Source organism: Galeopterus variegatus, unplaced genomic scaffold (genome assembly GCF_000696425.1).
Source record: "Galeopterus variegatus unplaced genomic scaffold, G_variegatus-3.0.2 Scaffold4029, whole genome shotgun sequence".
NCBI lineage: Eukaryota > Metazoa > Chordata > Mammalia > Dermoptera > Cynocephalidae > Galeopterus > Galeopterus variegatus.
In genome coordinates this window covers 103325-121973 of record NW_007730140.1, presented here as the reverse complement: position 1 = coordinate 121973, position 18649 = coordinate 103325, and the positions used below count along the sequence as shown (strand labels likewise).

General features: G+C 42.8%; 1 protein-coding gene across 1 annotated transcript in view; it reads right to left on the bottom strand.

Annotated features, from left to right (window-relative positions):
• Positions 1 to 8527: 8527 nt before the first annotated feature.
• The window catches only part of LOC103602140 (zinc finger protein 665-like), a 26633-nt gene continuing 16511 nt past the window's right edge, over positions 8528 to 18649 (bottom strand). The window contains 1 exon segment of the mRNA XM_008586563.1: positions 8528 to 8624. Coding sequence (XP_008584785.1) covers positions 8528 to 8624 — 97 coding nt within the window.

The window sequence follows — 18649 nt, the reverse complement described above, 5'->3', positions numbered from 1 at the left end:
TGTTTAGGCCAAGACTTACTATGTGGCAGCTGTATTTGTGGGGTTTCTTGATGTCTATTTGGCAAGTGAAATTTCTGTTCCCCTCTGGTACTGTGCAGCCTGCCTAGCATTCCTTGTTTGAGTTTACAGAAGTTTATACAGGACCTAGTGTCCCAGGACAGTGACTTCTAGGAGAGAAATTTGGGTACTAGATGATGGTCTGGTTTTCTTTGGAGTAAAGGAGGTTTACGAAGTTTGAAAGAAGGCATGGTATGAATAGAAATTTCACATGAAAGAACGCTCCTACGGCCTGAATCCTCTCAATAAGAATTCAGAACAGAGGCAAAAGAGCCCCAGAAATGGCAAGACCCTGGCTTTCCATGTCCCAAACAATTATTGATCCTACTGCCAACAGTGAACAAGAGTTGAGTGATACTACATTTTCTGGAAGCTATCAATGACTTGGTGATATTGGAGGGTTTGAACCAATTTCCAGAATGGAGAGGTGATTCTGACTGCTAATGATAGACAAGGACCTAGGAAATATTACTTATTGGAGTGGTCTTGAAGTTGTGGACTGGGGTACAGTGATAACTTGTCACAGTTGAGACAATCTCTCTACAGAGCTCTCTAAACACACTTCTATTTTTATTTATTTTATTTATTTTTAATTTTCACTCATCTAGTTTTAAATTTCTCCCTCAATGATTGTTTTTAGAGCTTGAGATCTCTTAAACCTAGTCTGTCACCCAATTTGGCATCTAGAGAAATGCTTGTGATCTATCTATCCTGAGGTCTTTCTGCTTTTGATTAGTGTTATCAATTTTGCCACAATTAACTCAAAAGAGGTGTTTGGTTTTGCCATCATTTTTGTTACACTGAAGTCAACTTACAAACATTGCTTTAAAATGCCATATTTTAAACATCCATACCTATTTTTAATCCCAACACTTTCTGGAGATTACATGACTATAAAGGGTTGATAAGTGTTTTTCCCTAATGATAGTTTTCTGTTCCTAAAAATCATAAATTGTGCAGGAAAATAATAAGAATCCTGTCTTACATTATTTGAAATGGGAAAATCAGACTACATCACATTTCTGCTCAAAACCCATAAAAAGTAAATAAAGCACAGTACAGTGCTCCCTTATCAGACTTATGTTATGATGTAAAAAAAAGACATGTTCTTTTAATCTTCAGAAAATTGATTTTGTTTTATGTACATAGCTTCAACCAAATTGGTTTACTCACTTGATTTTTTTGTGGTTTTCAAAATTTCTACCTGTGGTTATAAATTTCTACTAAGTGTATTTGGCATGTAATTGGAAAGTGTCTCTCCCACTCTTCAAATAGGTAAAAATGTTGACTTTTATATGCTTAGATATATCAGGCTTTCCAATGTAAGAAATCAACAAATGTGCATCGGCTTAAAAAGAATCATTTAATTTAATCATGTTTCTGTGGATCAGAATTTGGGCCGAGCTCAGTTGGGAAATTCCTTTGCTGATGTTGTCTGGTTTACAAATGAGATTTTAGGCACCTTGTGCCTTGACTGAGGCTGGTTGGTTCAAGATGGCTTTGCTACATGTCCTGTGTGTGCTGACTCTTGGCTATTCCCTTTTTCTCCAACAGGATAGCCCCAGACTTGATCCAAATATAAACATTTCTAAGAATGCAGTCCCTAGTAGCAGGCACTTTTTAAATGTATGTTTTCATCACATTTACTGATGTCCTTTTGACCAAAGCAAGTCCAATGGCAAAGCCCATGTAGTCAGAGGGGACTACATGAGGATGTGGATACCTGAAGGTTTGTCATTTGGAACAATTACTGGAACAGTATACCACAAGGAATGTAATTATGTATGTATTTTTTCTATCTAAATTTGGGTGAAATATGTTGAATTGCAACATACATATGTTCCAGAATATTTACATATACAAATGCTAGAAGTGGTGTAGTGGAAACACTCATTTGGGGTCCTACCTTGTATCAGTGTGTTAATAGGAAAATAGAACATATAGCCCAAATTTCCTAATTGGTTGTCTTTTATCTTTGTTTTGTTTTGTTTTGCTTTATTTTGTTTTTGCCCCATTTCTCTGACTAGAAATTTTAGTACTGTGATAAACAAAGTTAGGGAGGGTGGATATCTTGATCTTGTTTCTGATCTTCCAGGAAAAGGTTTTTAACTTTTCACCATTGGGGATGGGGTTAGCTGTGGGGCTGTCATATTGGCATGTAACATGTTAAGGTACTTTTCTTCTGTTTACCTAGAAAAAAATACAGTACATAAAATAATCTCCAAGTATGTTGTTTACTCACAAATGTAAAATTAGATTGAAATCTGGAATGCACACCATGACAAGCCATGAAGGCATTCTGTGAGGGAAGGGTGAGAGAAGCTTTTATTGGCATTAAAGGGAAAGTTCACATAAGCTGCTTGGAAACAGAGTTCATTGGTTTTGGAGGCTTAGTCAGATTTGTCATCAGTCCTTTGGTTGAGATGCCATTATTAGGCAGTTTCTTTTTGGAGCATCTTATCTGATTTACTACAATAGCAAATGATGTCTAATGATCAACTTTGTTACAGAAATGTGTGTTTGTACAAAGCTGGATATGATGGAAGATGTAAAGGGATTTCTGATAGACAGCTAATCTGCTCCAATCAGCACAGGATCACTCAGTGTAGACTGATCAGTAATAAAAAAACTAAATATTGTGCATAAGAAAAACACTTTAAATTCGAGGATACAAATAGGTTTAAAGTTAATGGATGGCAAAAGATATGCAATGTAAACAGAACCCAAAGACAGCTATACTGGCTGGCCATACAAAATAAATATTAAAACAAAAGTGTAACTGGGGATAAAGAGGGACATTTTATAATGACAAAAGTGTCCATCATGAGAACATCATGACAATTATAGATACACAAGCATCAAACACAGAAGCCCAACGTTAAATGAAAATAATTAGGAAAGAAGTTAAGAGAGAAGTAGACTATTCTATATAAATATTTGAAGAAGTTTAGGGCAACTTTCACTAATGGATAGAAAAATTAGGTAAAGCACTGACAATGGTTTAGGAGTCCTGGACAACATTATAAAGCAACTTGACTTTACAGACATGTATACATACAACACACCACTCAACAACAGAACACACATTCTGTTCAAGTGCACATGGAAGGATCCCAGAAAACACCATTTGCTAGGCCATAAAATAGCGTCAACAAATGTGAGGATTGAAATCACAGAAAGTATGTTCTCTGACTACAATAGATTTAAACTGAAAATGATAAACTGAAGGATATTTCAGTAGTTCACAATTATGTGGAAATTAAACAACAAACTCCAAACAGCCAGTAAGCCATAGTCACACACAAAATATTAGAAACATTTTGAGACTGAAAACAAAAACATGACATACCAAAACTTATAAAGGGGTTAGAATAAAACTTATAGCTGTAAATATAGAAAATAATAGAGTGGATAATGATAAAGAAATACTGGTGCTGTAGTTTCTGCCCACTGGTACTAGAGTTTTGGGGACAGAAGGGTGCCAGTGGAAGTGGCCAACAGGGCCCTGGAACACCTGCATTCAGCCACACCTCAGGCTCTGTGCTGGACCCTTTTGTCTTACTCACTTTTACTCCTCCTTGAGGCCTGGGTTTCCTCCCCTCACTAGGGCTCTGAGGACAGAGAAGGGGACACTGCAGACTCCAGGAGGCTCCTTCAGTGAAAACAGGCTCTGGGGCCAGTGCTAGGTCTGCAGACCTATGTGCAAGTAGAACCATGCACAAGGTAATACAAAAGTAAAACTGGAATTTACTCTGTTGCCCCTCTTAGTGGCAAGATACAAACATAGCACTCCATCACTGCAGATATAAACACAAGATATTCATGAAGCACAGAGTACATGGTACATAATCATATCTATTATGTGGTCACATTTAAAAATATGAGGAATAGGAATAAAGGATACATCTTCCTTCCAGACACTACTTCTCACTAAATAGAATACGATAAATACTACTGTTCATAGCAGTGTAAATGACTGCAGATTTAATCTCTTAACAGTTATGTGCCTGATCTGTGCATTCTCATGGAAGTATTTCTACTCAACCCACTGACTGGCTCTGTGCTAGCTTCAAACATTAGAAAAAAATACATTTACTTGAGATAGTTTTGTAATAATGGCCACACAAGTTTCCTAAAAATCTCCTACATATAAATCTCAATAGGAGAGTAGAAGTAAAGTAAGAAGCAACGTACTTTAGGCAATAAATTTAACAAAATATATAGAAGTGGCATTTAATATCAAAAATTCTGAGGTAAGCCAGTCAAGATGGCAGAATAGATAGTCCCCTGCATCCCTCTGTCTTGCAAATCAACGAATTTACAACCATTAAAAAGCAATGACAGCCAAGGTGGGGCTGCTAGAGCTCAGGGGAAGAGGAGGAAAGACATATGGAGTTCATGAAGGCAGGAGAAACCATGAGAGAAAGGATCACTCCCACCATTTTGAGCCCCAGCCACTTTAAGGCTGGAGCTTGTGAACACATGGAGCAAGAGATGTCAAAAGCCACAGCTGTGCCCTTTGTATGAAGTTGCTTGAAATTGGCAGGGGAGGACTTAGTGGCACCCAGGCCAGCAAGACCACTAACAGGGTTTCTGTGGACCCATATACAAGTGAAGAGCCACAGACAACAGAAAAAAGTAACCACTAAGAGGCCAGTGAGTCGTGAAAAGGAACCAGTGCATGGCCTGTCCTATGGGAAGTGTTTGGAGTGTGGGCTGTTGGGGAGATGGCCCATCAGGGGAACATTGGTGCACAGCATAGACAGCTAATCTGCTCCAATCAGCACAGGATCACTCAGTGTAGACTGATCAGTAATACAGAATTGCTGGGGTTGCAGTTTGCTGAAAAGACTCTGGCCCAGACCAGAGTTTACACACAACCCAGGTGAACCAGACCTCATGAGACCAGGAAGTACATACAAAGTCAACCATTAAAACCTGAGCTGCACAGAAAGCCTTCCCCAGGGAATCAGAAGCAAAGCAGCAATTTAGCTAAACCACAGGGCTCAAGTGCTGGTCCCCATGGGAAGTTCCTCCATTTTAGAAGTAAGCCAAAGACAACAAATTAATTCCAGTGCAGAATTTAAGTGGTGGGAACAGTGAGTAATCCAACACAGAAGTGAAAGAAATAAAATGTCCGCAGATCAGAGACAAAGTTTGATCTTTACTAGTAAAGGGCTAACACCACCAAAGAACATCTATAAAATCTAGAAGGACTGGAAGCCCCTGGGCTCCCAGCCAAGGAGGTGGGAGGGACAAGGGCCTCAGCCATACCCACCCAACATCCACAACCAGCACAGTGATGACCACTGAGCCTCCACAGGAAGCACCCTGGGCCCCTGAGCCAGGGTACTGAGGGGCCAAGGGCCTCAGTCACAACCCCCCAACATCTGCATCCAACCAAGCCACTGCAGGAAGCACCCTGGGCTCTTCAGATGGGGCTGTGGGGGACCAAGTGTCTCAACCGTCCCCCTGATGTCCATAATGAGCCCAGTGATAAACACAGAGCTGCTGCAGGAAGCACCTTGGGATCCTAAGCCAGGGCTGTGGGGTGCCAAGGGCTTCGGCCATGCCCTCCCCCAAATCCATAATGAGCCCAGTGATGACCACCAAGCAACTGCTGGTAGTCCTCTGGGATCCCAAGCTGGGATGGTGGAGGGCCAAGGGCCTTAGCCATATCCCCAACATCTGCAAACAGCCCAGTGATGACCATCATGTCACCACAAAAATTGCCCTGGTCTCCCAAGCTGGGGCAATGGGTGCCAAGGGCCTCAGCCACATCCCCTGGACATCAAAACCAGCCCAGGGACAACCGGTGAGCTGCTGTAGGAAGCACCCCAGGCTCCTGGGCTGGGGCATTTGGGGGCTGAGGGCTTTAGCCACCACCCCCCGACATCTGCATCCAGCACAGTGACAACCCAGACACTGCTAGAAGCCCCCTGGCCTCCCATGAAGGAATGAGGGAGGCCACAGGTTTCAATCATACTCCACCTCATTCCCCATCTTCCCACCCTATATTCCCTCCCATTTCTCCTCCCCCACTGCTCCACATCTTAGGAGGAGGCATGGAGCCAGGGGAAGCTGAATACAGCCATAACTAGGCAAACAGCTGCCACTGTCTGGGCCCTGCCAGGGTCCAGAGACCTGGAGCTTGGGAAAGCTGAACCAAGCCATAACTAGGAAAGCCACCACCACCACCCTGGGCCACACCAGGGTACTATGGCATGGAGTCAGAGGAACCCGAACCAGCCACAATCACATAAAGAACACACCCAAAACACCACTTTTATGCAGGTAGCCCACATAGCCACAGTTGCCATGGCTACTGCAAAAGCAGCTACGCTCTATAGCAGCAGTCACAGCCACTGTGCACAATACACCAGACTCTCAACTGCATTGACACAAGGAGAGGCACCAGTGGAGACAGAAAAAAAACCTCTCTCCACAAAGCACACCTCAGAGTAAAAGAAATATCTGATTTATGATAACACAGGAGGACTTGACCACATCTGTCTCAGTACAGGACAGATGATCTATGCAACAAACCAACAGAGGATCAGTTAATCTATCAGATGGAGAGAACAAATCTATGGTGACTAGAAGGGGGAGAGGAAGGATAAGGGGCATAAAGAATAAGTATGATTTGTAACAATGAAGAGGCTAATAAAAAATTCTGATGTAAGTCACACTATTATCCTATGTATAGGTATTTCTTATCCATACTTGTGCTGGCCTCTATCAAGATAAATTTTTAACAAATAATACTTATATGCATAAATGCAGCATACGTGGGGCTGTTTTGTGCATTGTATGCTGTGTAGCACCATCTCTGGCTTCTTTCCAGTAGACGTTTTAACTTCCAGTTATGACAACAAAAATGTCTTCAGACATAGCCAAATGTCCCGTCAGGCAATATCACCACTCATATTTAACTGTTGTTAGTCAAAACTTTTTAAATAGTTTTGATCCTACATTTATCAATTCTATTTGAAAATTTGCCTTCACATTACATAAATTGAGTTTTCATTTCAAATTACCTGATATATAAAAATTAAAGTTATGTTGAAAGCTTTGACACATTAAAGACATTGATGAAGATAAACTTATTGTCACTATTCAATGAGAAGTCCCTACCTGGTAAGGTGTTCTGTATGTATTCCATTGTTTCTCCCCATAACTGAATTTTCCCATAAGAAGACTTGGGTGTAAAAGGTGACAATACAGGTTTCTCTTCTGTGTGAATATTCTCACATTCAAGAACTGGTAACTTCTCTCAGAAAGTTCATAAAGTCAGTACAGTGGGCTACTTGTGTTGTAACACAAAGAGATCACACATGAAATGGCACTTCTTACATAAAGTATGAATAGAGGATTTGGGGATAGAGTTGGAAAGAACTATGGTTTCTTCAATTCAGTCTGTCTCAAAGTATGGTAAATTTCTCCCACCTATGGCCCCCGACTCTACCCTAGGATTCATCTGTCCTTCTGTCCCAGAGAATGAGAAATCAGGGACAATTGCATATTTTTTTATTGCCTGGCCCAGAAGTAGTTTATCATCTGTATCCATACTCCCCTGAACACAGATAAATTACATGACTCCACACACAATAATTAAAGGCTGAGATTGCAGGCATGTGTACAAGACAAAAAAGGTGCTTGTAGAAAATATGTACCCCATCTAATCCATGCAGAATTTCCCCCGTGTAAATTATCTCATGCCTGCTGCAGTGTGTTTTTACTTTACTTTCTAAAAATTTTTCATTTATTTGTAATATGGTGAAATATATATAACAATATTTTCCATTTTAACTTTTTTTTTTTTTTTAGATTTTGTCGATATACAATGTGGTTGATTATTGTCACCCATTACCGAAAACTCCTTCCCTCCTTCCTCTCCCCCTCCCTTCCAAAAACCTTTCTGTTCACTTGTCGTATCAACTTCAAGGAATTGTAATTGTTGTTTCTTCCCTCCACGCCAGGTTATTTGTGTACTTGTTTATTTTTAGCTCCCACAAATAAGTGAGAACATGTGATATTTCTTTCTGTGCCTGACTCGTTTCACTTAATATAATTCTCTCTAGGTCCATCCATGTTGTTGCAAATGGCAGTATTTCATTCTTTTTTTATAGCAGAGTAGTATTCCATTCCCCCCAGTGGCTGGCCAGTACAGGGACCCATGGTGTTATCAGCACCATGCTCTAACCAACAGTACACTATGGCCAGCCCTTTAACTGCTGAAAAAAGATGTTTTCACAATTATTGACCTCCTTCTATATCTGAGGGTTGCACATCTGCTGATTCAACAATTACAAAAATGAAAAGAAAAAAACTATAATACAAGTAAAAACACAGTATAACTATTTACAAGGAATTCTGTATTCAGTAATATATTTGACTCAAGATGTTAAGGACATGGAAAAAAGTTCATAGATAATATTGAAACAGTATGCCATTTATAGAAGGGGCTTCATCATTTGCAAGTGTTTTCATCAACAGGGGCTCCAGGAACCACTCTCCAATACCAAGGGACAGTTGTGCATTTATAGGGCTTCTTCTTGATGTGAATTCTGTGATGAAACATGACGTGATTTATGGCAAAACCTTCTCCAGCAGTCATTACATAAGTTGAGATTTTCCCATGTGTGAATTTGTTCACGTCTATTATGGTGAATTCCAGTAAACTGTTTTTCCACATTCTTTACATTCACAGTTTCCCACCTATGTGAATTTTTGATGGCTGCTGAGATGTGGCTTTTTATTAAAAGCTTTTTCACACTTGCATTCATATGGTTTCTCATCTGTGAAAGTTCTCTCATGCCTTCTGAGGTCTAGCTTTTCATTAAGTTTTCCCACGTTCTTTACATTAATATGGTTTCTCACCTGTGAGTTCTCTGATGAATGCTGAAGTATGACTTTTCACTAAAAACTTTTACACATTCTTAATGTTAATGTTTTCTCACCTGTGTGAATTTTCTGATGCCTGCTAAGATGTGAAGTTTGATTTTTTCCACATTCTCTACATTCATATGGTTTCTCCACAGTGTGAATTCTCTGATGAATGCTGAGGTGTGACTTCTGGTTAAAAGCTTTTCCAGTGTTTACATTCATATGTCTTCTCACCTGAGTGAGTTCTCTAATGAATGCTTATTTTAGTCCATTTTGTGTTGCTATGACAGAAATACCTGAGAATGGGTAATTTATAAAGGAAGGAGGTTTATATGGCTTACCATTCTGGGACAGTTGCATCTGGCACAGGACTCAGGCTGCTTCTACTCATGATGGAAAGTGGCAGGCTGCCAGTAGGTATGAGCAGACCACATGGTGAGAGGAAGCAAGAGAGAGAGGAAGTGCCAGGGTCCTATAAACAACAAGCTCTCACAGAAACTAATAGAGTGAGAACTCACTCATTACTCCCCCCACCAGGGAGAACATTAACCCATTCATGAGGGATCCACCCCCATGACTCAATCAGTTTCCAACACTGCCACATTGGAGAATTTCCACATGAGTTTTGGAGGGGACAGAACATCCAAACTCCATCAATGCTGAAGTACAACTTTTTGTGAAAAGCTTTCCTACATTTTTAGTGTTCATATGATTTCTCACCTGTGTGAATTCTCTGATGCCTGCTAAGGTGTGACTTCTGATTAAAAGTTTTTCCACATTCTCTACATTCACATGGTGTTGGGCTCATTTTTAGGAGCAAACATTATCTGTGAGCCACATGGTGCCTATGCGTGGAGGATGAAGATGGCACCTGCAGGAAGTATGGGAGACATAACCCAAGATAGCTCCAAAAGATTTTTATTGGTCCTCCAGTATTTCCACACTCGTGAACCCTGCATGATCGCTATGCTCAACATGTTAGTACAAAATGCATGCCTGTGTGATCCTTTAATTGATTGGTCAGTTCATGGAAAGCCCCTACTTGCTTGCTTACATAAATTGCAGTGTAACGGCAATAAAGTGGAACTGCCCTGACAGAACCCCTGCCACGTCTGAGTGTCTCTTTCATGGGGCTGGGTTGGTGGGCAGCAGGCTCACTTTTCCCCGAGATCCCTCGGTCCCAACACCGGGGGTAAGCCTGTCAGCTCCTTTTCCTTCTGGGTCTGTAAGAAGAGCCCGGGCGCACCCCCACAGAAGCTGGCGCCCAACGTGGGGCCCACCACATAAGAACTGACCCACTGTGCGGCCTTGAGAGGCGACGAGCGGCCATGAGCCTCAGTGAGGAGCTTCCCTCTGGAGAAACGCCATCTTGGGGTAATGGACGTTTTCAAGGTGAGTCTCTTTATTCCCAACAGGCTAATAGGGTAAGTCGTTTTCACTCTTTTCTTATTCCTCCCACTCTTATTTCCCACTATCCTTTCCTTCTCTGTTCCGTGACTTTCAGCAAAGAAGCAGATGGGTGTGGGACAATTGACAGGTCGTGGCCAGGATTACTCTCTGGTAGACCTTGAAGGTCTCATATCAGTCAGCTCCAGTAGAGGAAGCCTGACTGGGTCAAAGTCCTCCTTGCCTTTTCCCAGCTGAGGGACCGGCCATCCCCTTTTCCCAAAATACTGGCCATCACCAGTCCCATCAGGTTTTTTCTGGTGATAACCCTCAGCTGCTTTCTTTCTGTTTCTATAAGCCTAAACACCATGGGAAATACCACGGGCAAAATGGACAAACCAGCCCTTAAGGCATTAAAATATTTGTTAGAAAGTAGAGGACTTGAGGGCCGGCCTGGTGGCGCACTGCTACAGTGCGCCGTTTGGGAATGTGGCGGGGCTCCCGCCGAGGGTTCGGATCCCACATACAGACCGGTTCCCGCTCACTGGCTGAGCGAGGTGCGGGCGCAGCACCGAGGGTTGTGATCCCATTGCCGGTCCCGGTCCGGTCCGGGCGCAACACTGAGGGTTGCGATCCATTGCCGGACATGACAAAAGACAAAAAGGGGAAAAAAAAAAGAAAGTAGAGGACTTGAGATTTCTGCCAGTATGGCTGCCAAGACCTGGGAAACCGTTCTAGCACTGGCACCCTGGATTGTCTCGGCCAACCTGTTTTCTTGGGACACGTGGGACCGTGTACAAACCCTTGCCCGGCAGCATGAGGTTCGCTGTGGGGAGGACCCAGCCTTAGGGTTTTACCCTATTTCAGCCCTTAAGTTTTGCTTCTCACAAGGCCACAAAGGTGATAGTCATACCCCTACCTCCCTAGACTTAGAAGAGCAGTGGGAAAAGTTTGAAAGGGAGCGTATTAAGGGTGGCCTAACTGTCTGTTCACAAGGTCATGCCCAGGATACCTTCCAGCCAACAAATAGTACCGGGGTCTCCCCAGAGGAACGTGGGGTGGGGGGTCACAAGAGGACTGGGACTTTCCCCAGCGTAAGCCCTCTGGGGAGGGCCTTTACCCTCCCCTCCCTCCTCTCACTAAAGACTTACAGGAGGGGGCCACGAACAATAAAGAAATAACAGCCAGATGGCAACACAAATTGCAACTAAATGATCCCTGGGAGGCTCCCCCACCCTTTCACCACCAGCCTCAAGCTTTCCCCATTAATGTTAACTATAAACAGCATGAGCCAATGGGGAATCCCTGGGAAACTCCACCACCCTTTCCTTACCAACCACAGGTTTTTCCTGTCAATATCAACCCTGGGGGACCCTGGTACCCCTGGGAGGCTACAGACCTAAAAGAGCTAAAAAAAAAAGGCTGTGGCCAAAGATGGTTCGAATTCCCCATGGGTGGAAACCATCCTCCAGGGATTAGCACACCAACCCTGCACCACCCAGGATTGGAAAATGCTGTGTAGGGCAGTAATCTCAGGTCCCCAGTATACTAAATTTTGCACCTTATTTTAAAGAAGAATGCCATGCTCAGGCAGAGAGGAATCAGGCTGCTAATCCAGTTATCCCAATAACCTTTGGGATGCTATCTGGAGTGGCAGACCACTACAGCACAGGAATTCAGCAAGTCACTATCCCCACTCCATATCAAGACCAGGTTAGGGCCATCTGCTTAGCAGCTTGGAAAAAACTTGCGGAGGGCCCTACAGAGCCCCCCATATCAGGCATCACCCAGAGAAACAATGAGGACCTCCCTTCATTGATAGGGTAAAAAAAAGCATACAAAGGAAATTCCCCCCAGGGCCCCTAAGAGACCAGTTTGTTAAAATGCTGGTATGGGAGGGAATGACATCAGATCACAAACTGGTCTGCATGGGTCAAAAGGACCACTCCAGAGAAAGGTGGATTATCGCCTCTAGTGATGTGGGGACTGAAGGCCATCAAGCCCGCACCACTGCTACTGCCCTCTAAGCCCAAACTGACACCCTCACCGAGGCAATGACTAAGGCCTTTAATATCATGACCTCCCCTGGAAACGGCCTCTCTGGTAATAAAACAGGCCATTGCTCTGGCTGTGGGGAACAGGGACAGTTTAAAAATAGCTGTCCCCCAAATAATTCAAAACCAAAAGGCCAAAAACCTCTCACCACCCCATGCCCAAGATGCAAAAAGGGCTACCAGTGAAAGGCAGATTGTAAATCTAAATTTGATAAGGATGGCAATCCTTTAAATTAGAAGAGGCAGCCCGTAGACCCGTCATCCCAAGGGGGACCCCATCTTCCACCACCACAAGTTAGAAACCCTCTAAGTCAACCTAAACCCGGGTGCAACTCACACCGACCCCCCACAGAGCTAATAGGAGTTAACAAAGCCTGAAAACCTTCAAGGGCTAACTGGATGGTACCTATTGTGCCTGGGTTAAGACCCAAAATTGATAAAATGATCAGGAGAAAAAATTTCTGATGCCTAATTGACACCAGAGCTGACTGCATGGTCCTTAGAGAGGAGGAAGTTCCTAATAGCTGGAGGATGGTCCCAGGACCACAAATAATGGGGGTCGGAGGAAATAGTCCAAAGAAACTGTTCGCTAGCTCCCCTGGAAAGATGCTGATGGCACAAGAGGGGAAGTCAAACCTCTTATAGCCACAGGACTTAATGCAATCCTCCTAGGCCAAGACATTCTGGGACAAGCAGACACCTCTATCACCACTGATTATAAAGAATTTTATGATGACATTTTAGATGAGGAGGAGTACCAGCAGCAGTTCAACCTCACTTCTTGCCCAAATTATAGAAGGGACCCTGAATTCCAAAACATGCGGGAGGGAAAGCCACTTACAAGATGGAAGGTACACCCCCAATCCTAAAGGCCACTGCCTCCCCAGTACCTCCCATCCGTTGGAAACCAGGACCCCCAATTTGGGTGGAGCAGTGGCCTCTCCCAGCTAATAAGTTGCAAGCACTTCAGGAACTTATCGCAGAGCAATTAAAATTAAAACATATTCGCCCATCCACTAGCCCCTGGAATACCCCTATTTTTGTCATTAAAAAGTCTTCAGGAAAATGGAGACTGTTACAGTATCTTAGAAAAATTAATGAAAGAATGTTGCTACAGGGAACCCCCCTAAGGGGATTGCTTTGGGTACCGGCCATCCCTAGTAACTTATGCCTCATGGTTGTAGATATGAGGGACTGCTTCTTTTCCATTCCTTTAAACTCACAGTATTATGAAAAATTTGCCTTTTCGGTCACCTCAACTAATTTTAAGGGGCCAGATAAACGTTTGGAATGGATGGTTTTGCCTCAAGGTATGGCCAATAGTCCGTCCTTTTGCCAAAACTATGTTTGTGAATTACTCCAACCTGTCAAAAGGCTCCCCCATGTTGAAATGTACATTTACATGCATGATATTATCTTAGGAGCCCTAAATACTTCTCAATTAGCCGAGGCATTTAAAGTCCTGCAAATGTGCCTTACAAAGGGTAACTTGCATGTTGCAGCTGATAAAATCCAAGTTGTTCCGCCTTTTAAAATTTTAGGTACCCAGTTAACCTTGCAAGGCATTAGTCCTTTAAAACCTCAACTTTGTATCCCAGATTCTTGTTCTTTGGTTGATTTACAACGCCTTTTAGGTGAAATTATTTGGCTACAGCTCTGGATTCCCATTTCAATGGGCCAGCTGTTACCTCTTTTTAACCTATTAAGGGACAGCCTGCCTCATGATAAAATCTCGCTGTCAGTTGCACATAAACAGCTCTTACAAGAGGTTCAAAATTCTCTCAACCAGGCTCAGCTTGCTAGATACTCTCCCTCAAAAGACTTGCAATTATGGATTCTGCCTAATCCCACCATCCTCATGGCAGTCCTAGTTCAAGGGGGAAACCCCTTACAATGGATTCATATATCTCTGGGGGGATTCCCTCTAGTCTATACCTATATAGACCAAATGGCTGACTTAACACAAAAGGGAAGGGACATAGCACTCTGATGCTATGCATGGGAACCTAACAAAATAATTGTTCCAAACCAATTGAGTGACCTAGAATGGATCTACAGAAACAATCCTAGAATGGTCTTGGCACTACAGGGTTTCGCTGGCATCCTTGATCGTCACTACGGGCCTTATAAGTGGGTCACTTCTTTTGGCCGTTTAAACTGGAGAGCACCTCAATTATTTCTACACAAACCCATGCCTGATGCCCGTAATGTGTTCACGATGGGGGTAAACATGAGGCTGCTGTTATTGTCTTTTTGCCACATGTAAAACAACTGTCATCTAACATTGTCCCTCAAAAGTACTATGACCCCTGTGAAGGATCTGCACAGTTTAAAGAACTCTTAGCTACAGTTTTAGCACTTAATAAGGTCTCAGGACCCATAAATTTATTTCCTGACAGTTTGTATGCGACTAATTTGCTGCCAGGGTTGCTTAATTCCCATATTCGTGTAGATAACAACCCAATTACGCCTCTTATGATACAGGCCTGGTCATTGTTATTCAAACAGGCCCAACCCATCTATATACAGCATCTTAGAGGCCATCAAAAATTGCTGGGTCTACTTTCACTAGGAAACTTTTTAGCAGACAAAACAGCCTCTTCTAACCCCCATGTTTTAACTTTACAAGATGCATCTAATCTCCATGCCCTAACTCATATAAATTGGAAGGGCCTACATAAACAGTTCCTGCAAATCCCTAGTAAAGATTTAAAAAAGATTGTTCATACTTGTAAGTTTTGCCTTCCTTACAGGTGCCCCCTTTACAATCCCCAGGAGTTAACCCTAGGGGATTAAAACCCAACATATGATGGCAAATTGATGTTACTCATTTTTCTCCTTTTAGAAAGCTCAAGCATGTTTTTGNGTACCCAGTTAACCTTGCAAGGCATTAGTCCTTTAAAACCTCAACTTTGTATCCCAGATTCTTGTTCTTTGGTTGATTTACAACGCCTTTTAGGTGAAATTATTTGGCTACAGCTCTGGATTCCCATTTCAATGGGCCAGCTGTTACCTCTTTTTAACCTATTAAGGGACAGCCTGCCTCATGATAAAATCTCGCTTTCAGTTGCACATAAACAGCTCTTACAAGAGGTTCAAAATTCTCTCAACCAGGCTCAGCTTGCTAGATACTCTCCCTCAAAAGACTTGCAATTATGGATTCTGCCTAATCCCACCATCCTCATGGCAGTCCTAGTTCAAGGGGGAAACCCCTTACAATGGATTCATATATCTCTGGGGGGATTCCCTCTAGTCTATACCTATATAGACCAAATGGCTGACTTAACACAAAAGGGAAGGGACATAGCACTCTGATGCTATGCATGGGAACCTAACAAAATAATTGTTCCAAACCAATTGAGTGACCTAGAATGGATCTACAGAAACAATCCTAGAATGGTCTTGGCACTACAGGGTTTCGCTGGCATCCTTGATTGTCACTACGGGCCTTATAAGTGGGTCACTTCTTTTGGCCGTTTAAACTGGAGAGCACCTCAATTATTTCTACACAAACCCATGCCTGATGCCCGTAATGTGTTCACGATGGGGGTAAACATGAGGCTGCTGTTATTGTCTTTTTGCCACATGTAAAACAACTGTCATCTAACATTGTCCCTCAAAAGTACTATGACCCCTGTGAAGGATCTGCACAGTTTAAAGAACTCTTAGCTACAGTTTTAGCACTTAATAAGGTCTCAGGACCCATAAATTTATTTCCTGACAGTTTGTATGCGACTAATTTGCTGCCAGGGTTGCTTAATTCCCATATTCGTGTAGATAACAACCCAATTACGCCTCTTATGATACAGGCCTGGTCATTGTTATTCAAACAGGCCCAACCCATCTATATACAGCATCTTAGAGGCCATCAAAAATTGCTGGGTCTACTTTCACTAGGAAACTTTTTAGCAGACAAAACAGCCTCTTCTAACCCCCATGTTTTAACTTTACAAGATGCATCTAATCTCCATGCCCTAACTCATATAAATTGGAAGGGCCTACATAAACAGTTCCTGCAAATCCCTAGTAAAGATTTAAAAAAGATTGTTCATACTTGTAAGTTTTGCCTTCCTTACAGGTGCCCCCTTTACAATCCCCAGGAGTTAACCCTAGGGGATTAAAACCCAACATATTATGGCAAATTGCTATTACTCATTTTTCTCCTTTTAGAAAGCTCAAGTATGTTTTTGTTACTGTTGATACCTATTCTCATGCCTGCTGTGCTACCGCTCATTCAGGGGAAAAGGCTTGACATGCCCAAAGTCACCTTTTACAATGTTTTGCAACACTTGGACTCCCCAATCCAATTAAAACTGATAATGGCCCCTGTTTTGTTAGCCGTGCATTTCAGGAGCTCCTTTCAAGCTGGTGCATTCGCCACACCACAGGTATTCCATACAGCATTCTAAATTTTTCCAAAAATGAGCTAATGACACCTTTTCAAAAGCACTGGTCTAATCAAGACATAAAGCCCAAGGCACAAGTTAGATGGAAAGACCCCATTTCCGGACACTGGAGAGGACCTGACCCACTCCTAACTATGGGAAGGGGATTTGGGTGTGTATTTCCCTTTGACAAACCCTGCCCCATATGGATATCAGCCAAAAACCTTAAATTTGTACCTCAAAATCTTGAACCAATAACCCAGCCTAGGGACAACAACCCTGAGGCCAATTTCTTCTCTTTCAGGAGACTTATGTGACAACCAGGTTGAACCTGCCTCTTAATCCTCCAGGGAGAGTTTCACTCCAATCCTGATTGCCTTTGTCCTTAACACCATCAACAGCAACATGATGCATCACCTGGTCATCCTATGGACCATCTGGCTCTCCAGCACATGGGGAACCAATCACCTACCAGTGCAACAAACCTGGACAAAAGATTATTGGTTATGTTATGATGCTCATCCCCCATATTTTGAGGCTGTGGCGTTAAGTAATGTAACCATCTTCCCCACTAACAGCACCCAGTGTGCCATTAATTACAACAGAACTCATCCTGGTTTAACCATACAACATATGTTGGGAAAAGGATTATGTGTTGGTGTAAACAACCCCTCCCTTTGTTCCAATACCATTATGCTCAACAGCACCTGGGCTAAACCCAGCCTTGGGCAATGATTATGTACCAAATCAGGGCTTACTGCTTGCATGTTTATCCTTATCTCATGAAACTTGTGTATCAGTAGATATTGTTCCCCAAATATTATTGCATAAAGCAGAAGAAATGCTTCAATACTAGACAAGTAACTTTCCTCACTGCAGTAAAGGGCAATAGGGGCTGCTGTTACCATTAGTACTTTATTGGGGATTGTAGGCGCTCCCATACACAAGCTTTAAGGGAGGCTATAGACATAGATCTAGATAGGCTTGAAACATCAATTATCCATTTGCAAAAATCATTAACTTCTCTTTCTGAAGTTGTATTACAAAATAGAAGGGCATTAGACCTCCTATTTTTACAACAGGGAGGCTTATGTGCAGCTCTCAGGGAAGAATGTTGCTTTTATGCCAACCATTCAGGAATAGTAAAAGAATCTATGAGAAAGGTTAGAGAGAGCTTGGAAAGACAGAGAGAGAGCCAATGAGAGCTGGTATCAATCTTGGTTTAACAGTTCTCCCTGGCTTACCACCTTAATATCTGCCTTAGCACGCCCCCTCTTAATCCTCCTCTCAGTGGCAATGTTTGGTCCTTTAATTTATACTAAAATCATGGCTCTCATCGACAAAATCTAGGATCCATAATTATGCTCACCCAAGTGGTAGGAAATGTGGCCCAAGAAAAACCCCCAAAACCCTTGGGTAAATATCGCCCTTCAAAAAATCCACAGTAATCTTTTTTTTTTTTTTTTTTGTCTTTTTTTTTTTTTTCCGTGTCCGGCAACGGATCGCAACCCTCAGTGTTGCCCCCGTACCGGACCAGGGACCGGCAACGGGATTGCAAACCTCGGTGTTGCTCCCGCACCTCGCTCAGCCAGCGAGCGGGAGCCGGTCTGTATGTGGGATCCGAACCCTCGGACGGGAGCGCTGCCGCGCTTCCCAAGCGGCACACTATCCAGTGCGCCACCGGGCCGGCCCTCCAAAAGGTTTTTATTGGTCCTCCAGTATTTCTGCACTTGTGAACCCTGCGTGATCACTATGCTCAACATGTTAGTACAAAATGCATGCCTGCACATGATCCTTTAATTGACTGGTTAGTTCATGGAAAGCCCCTACTTGCTTGCTTATATAAATTGCAGTGTAACGGCAATAAAGTGGAACTACCCT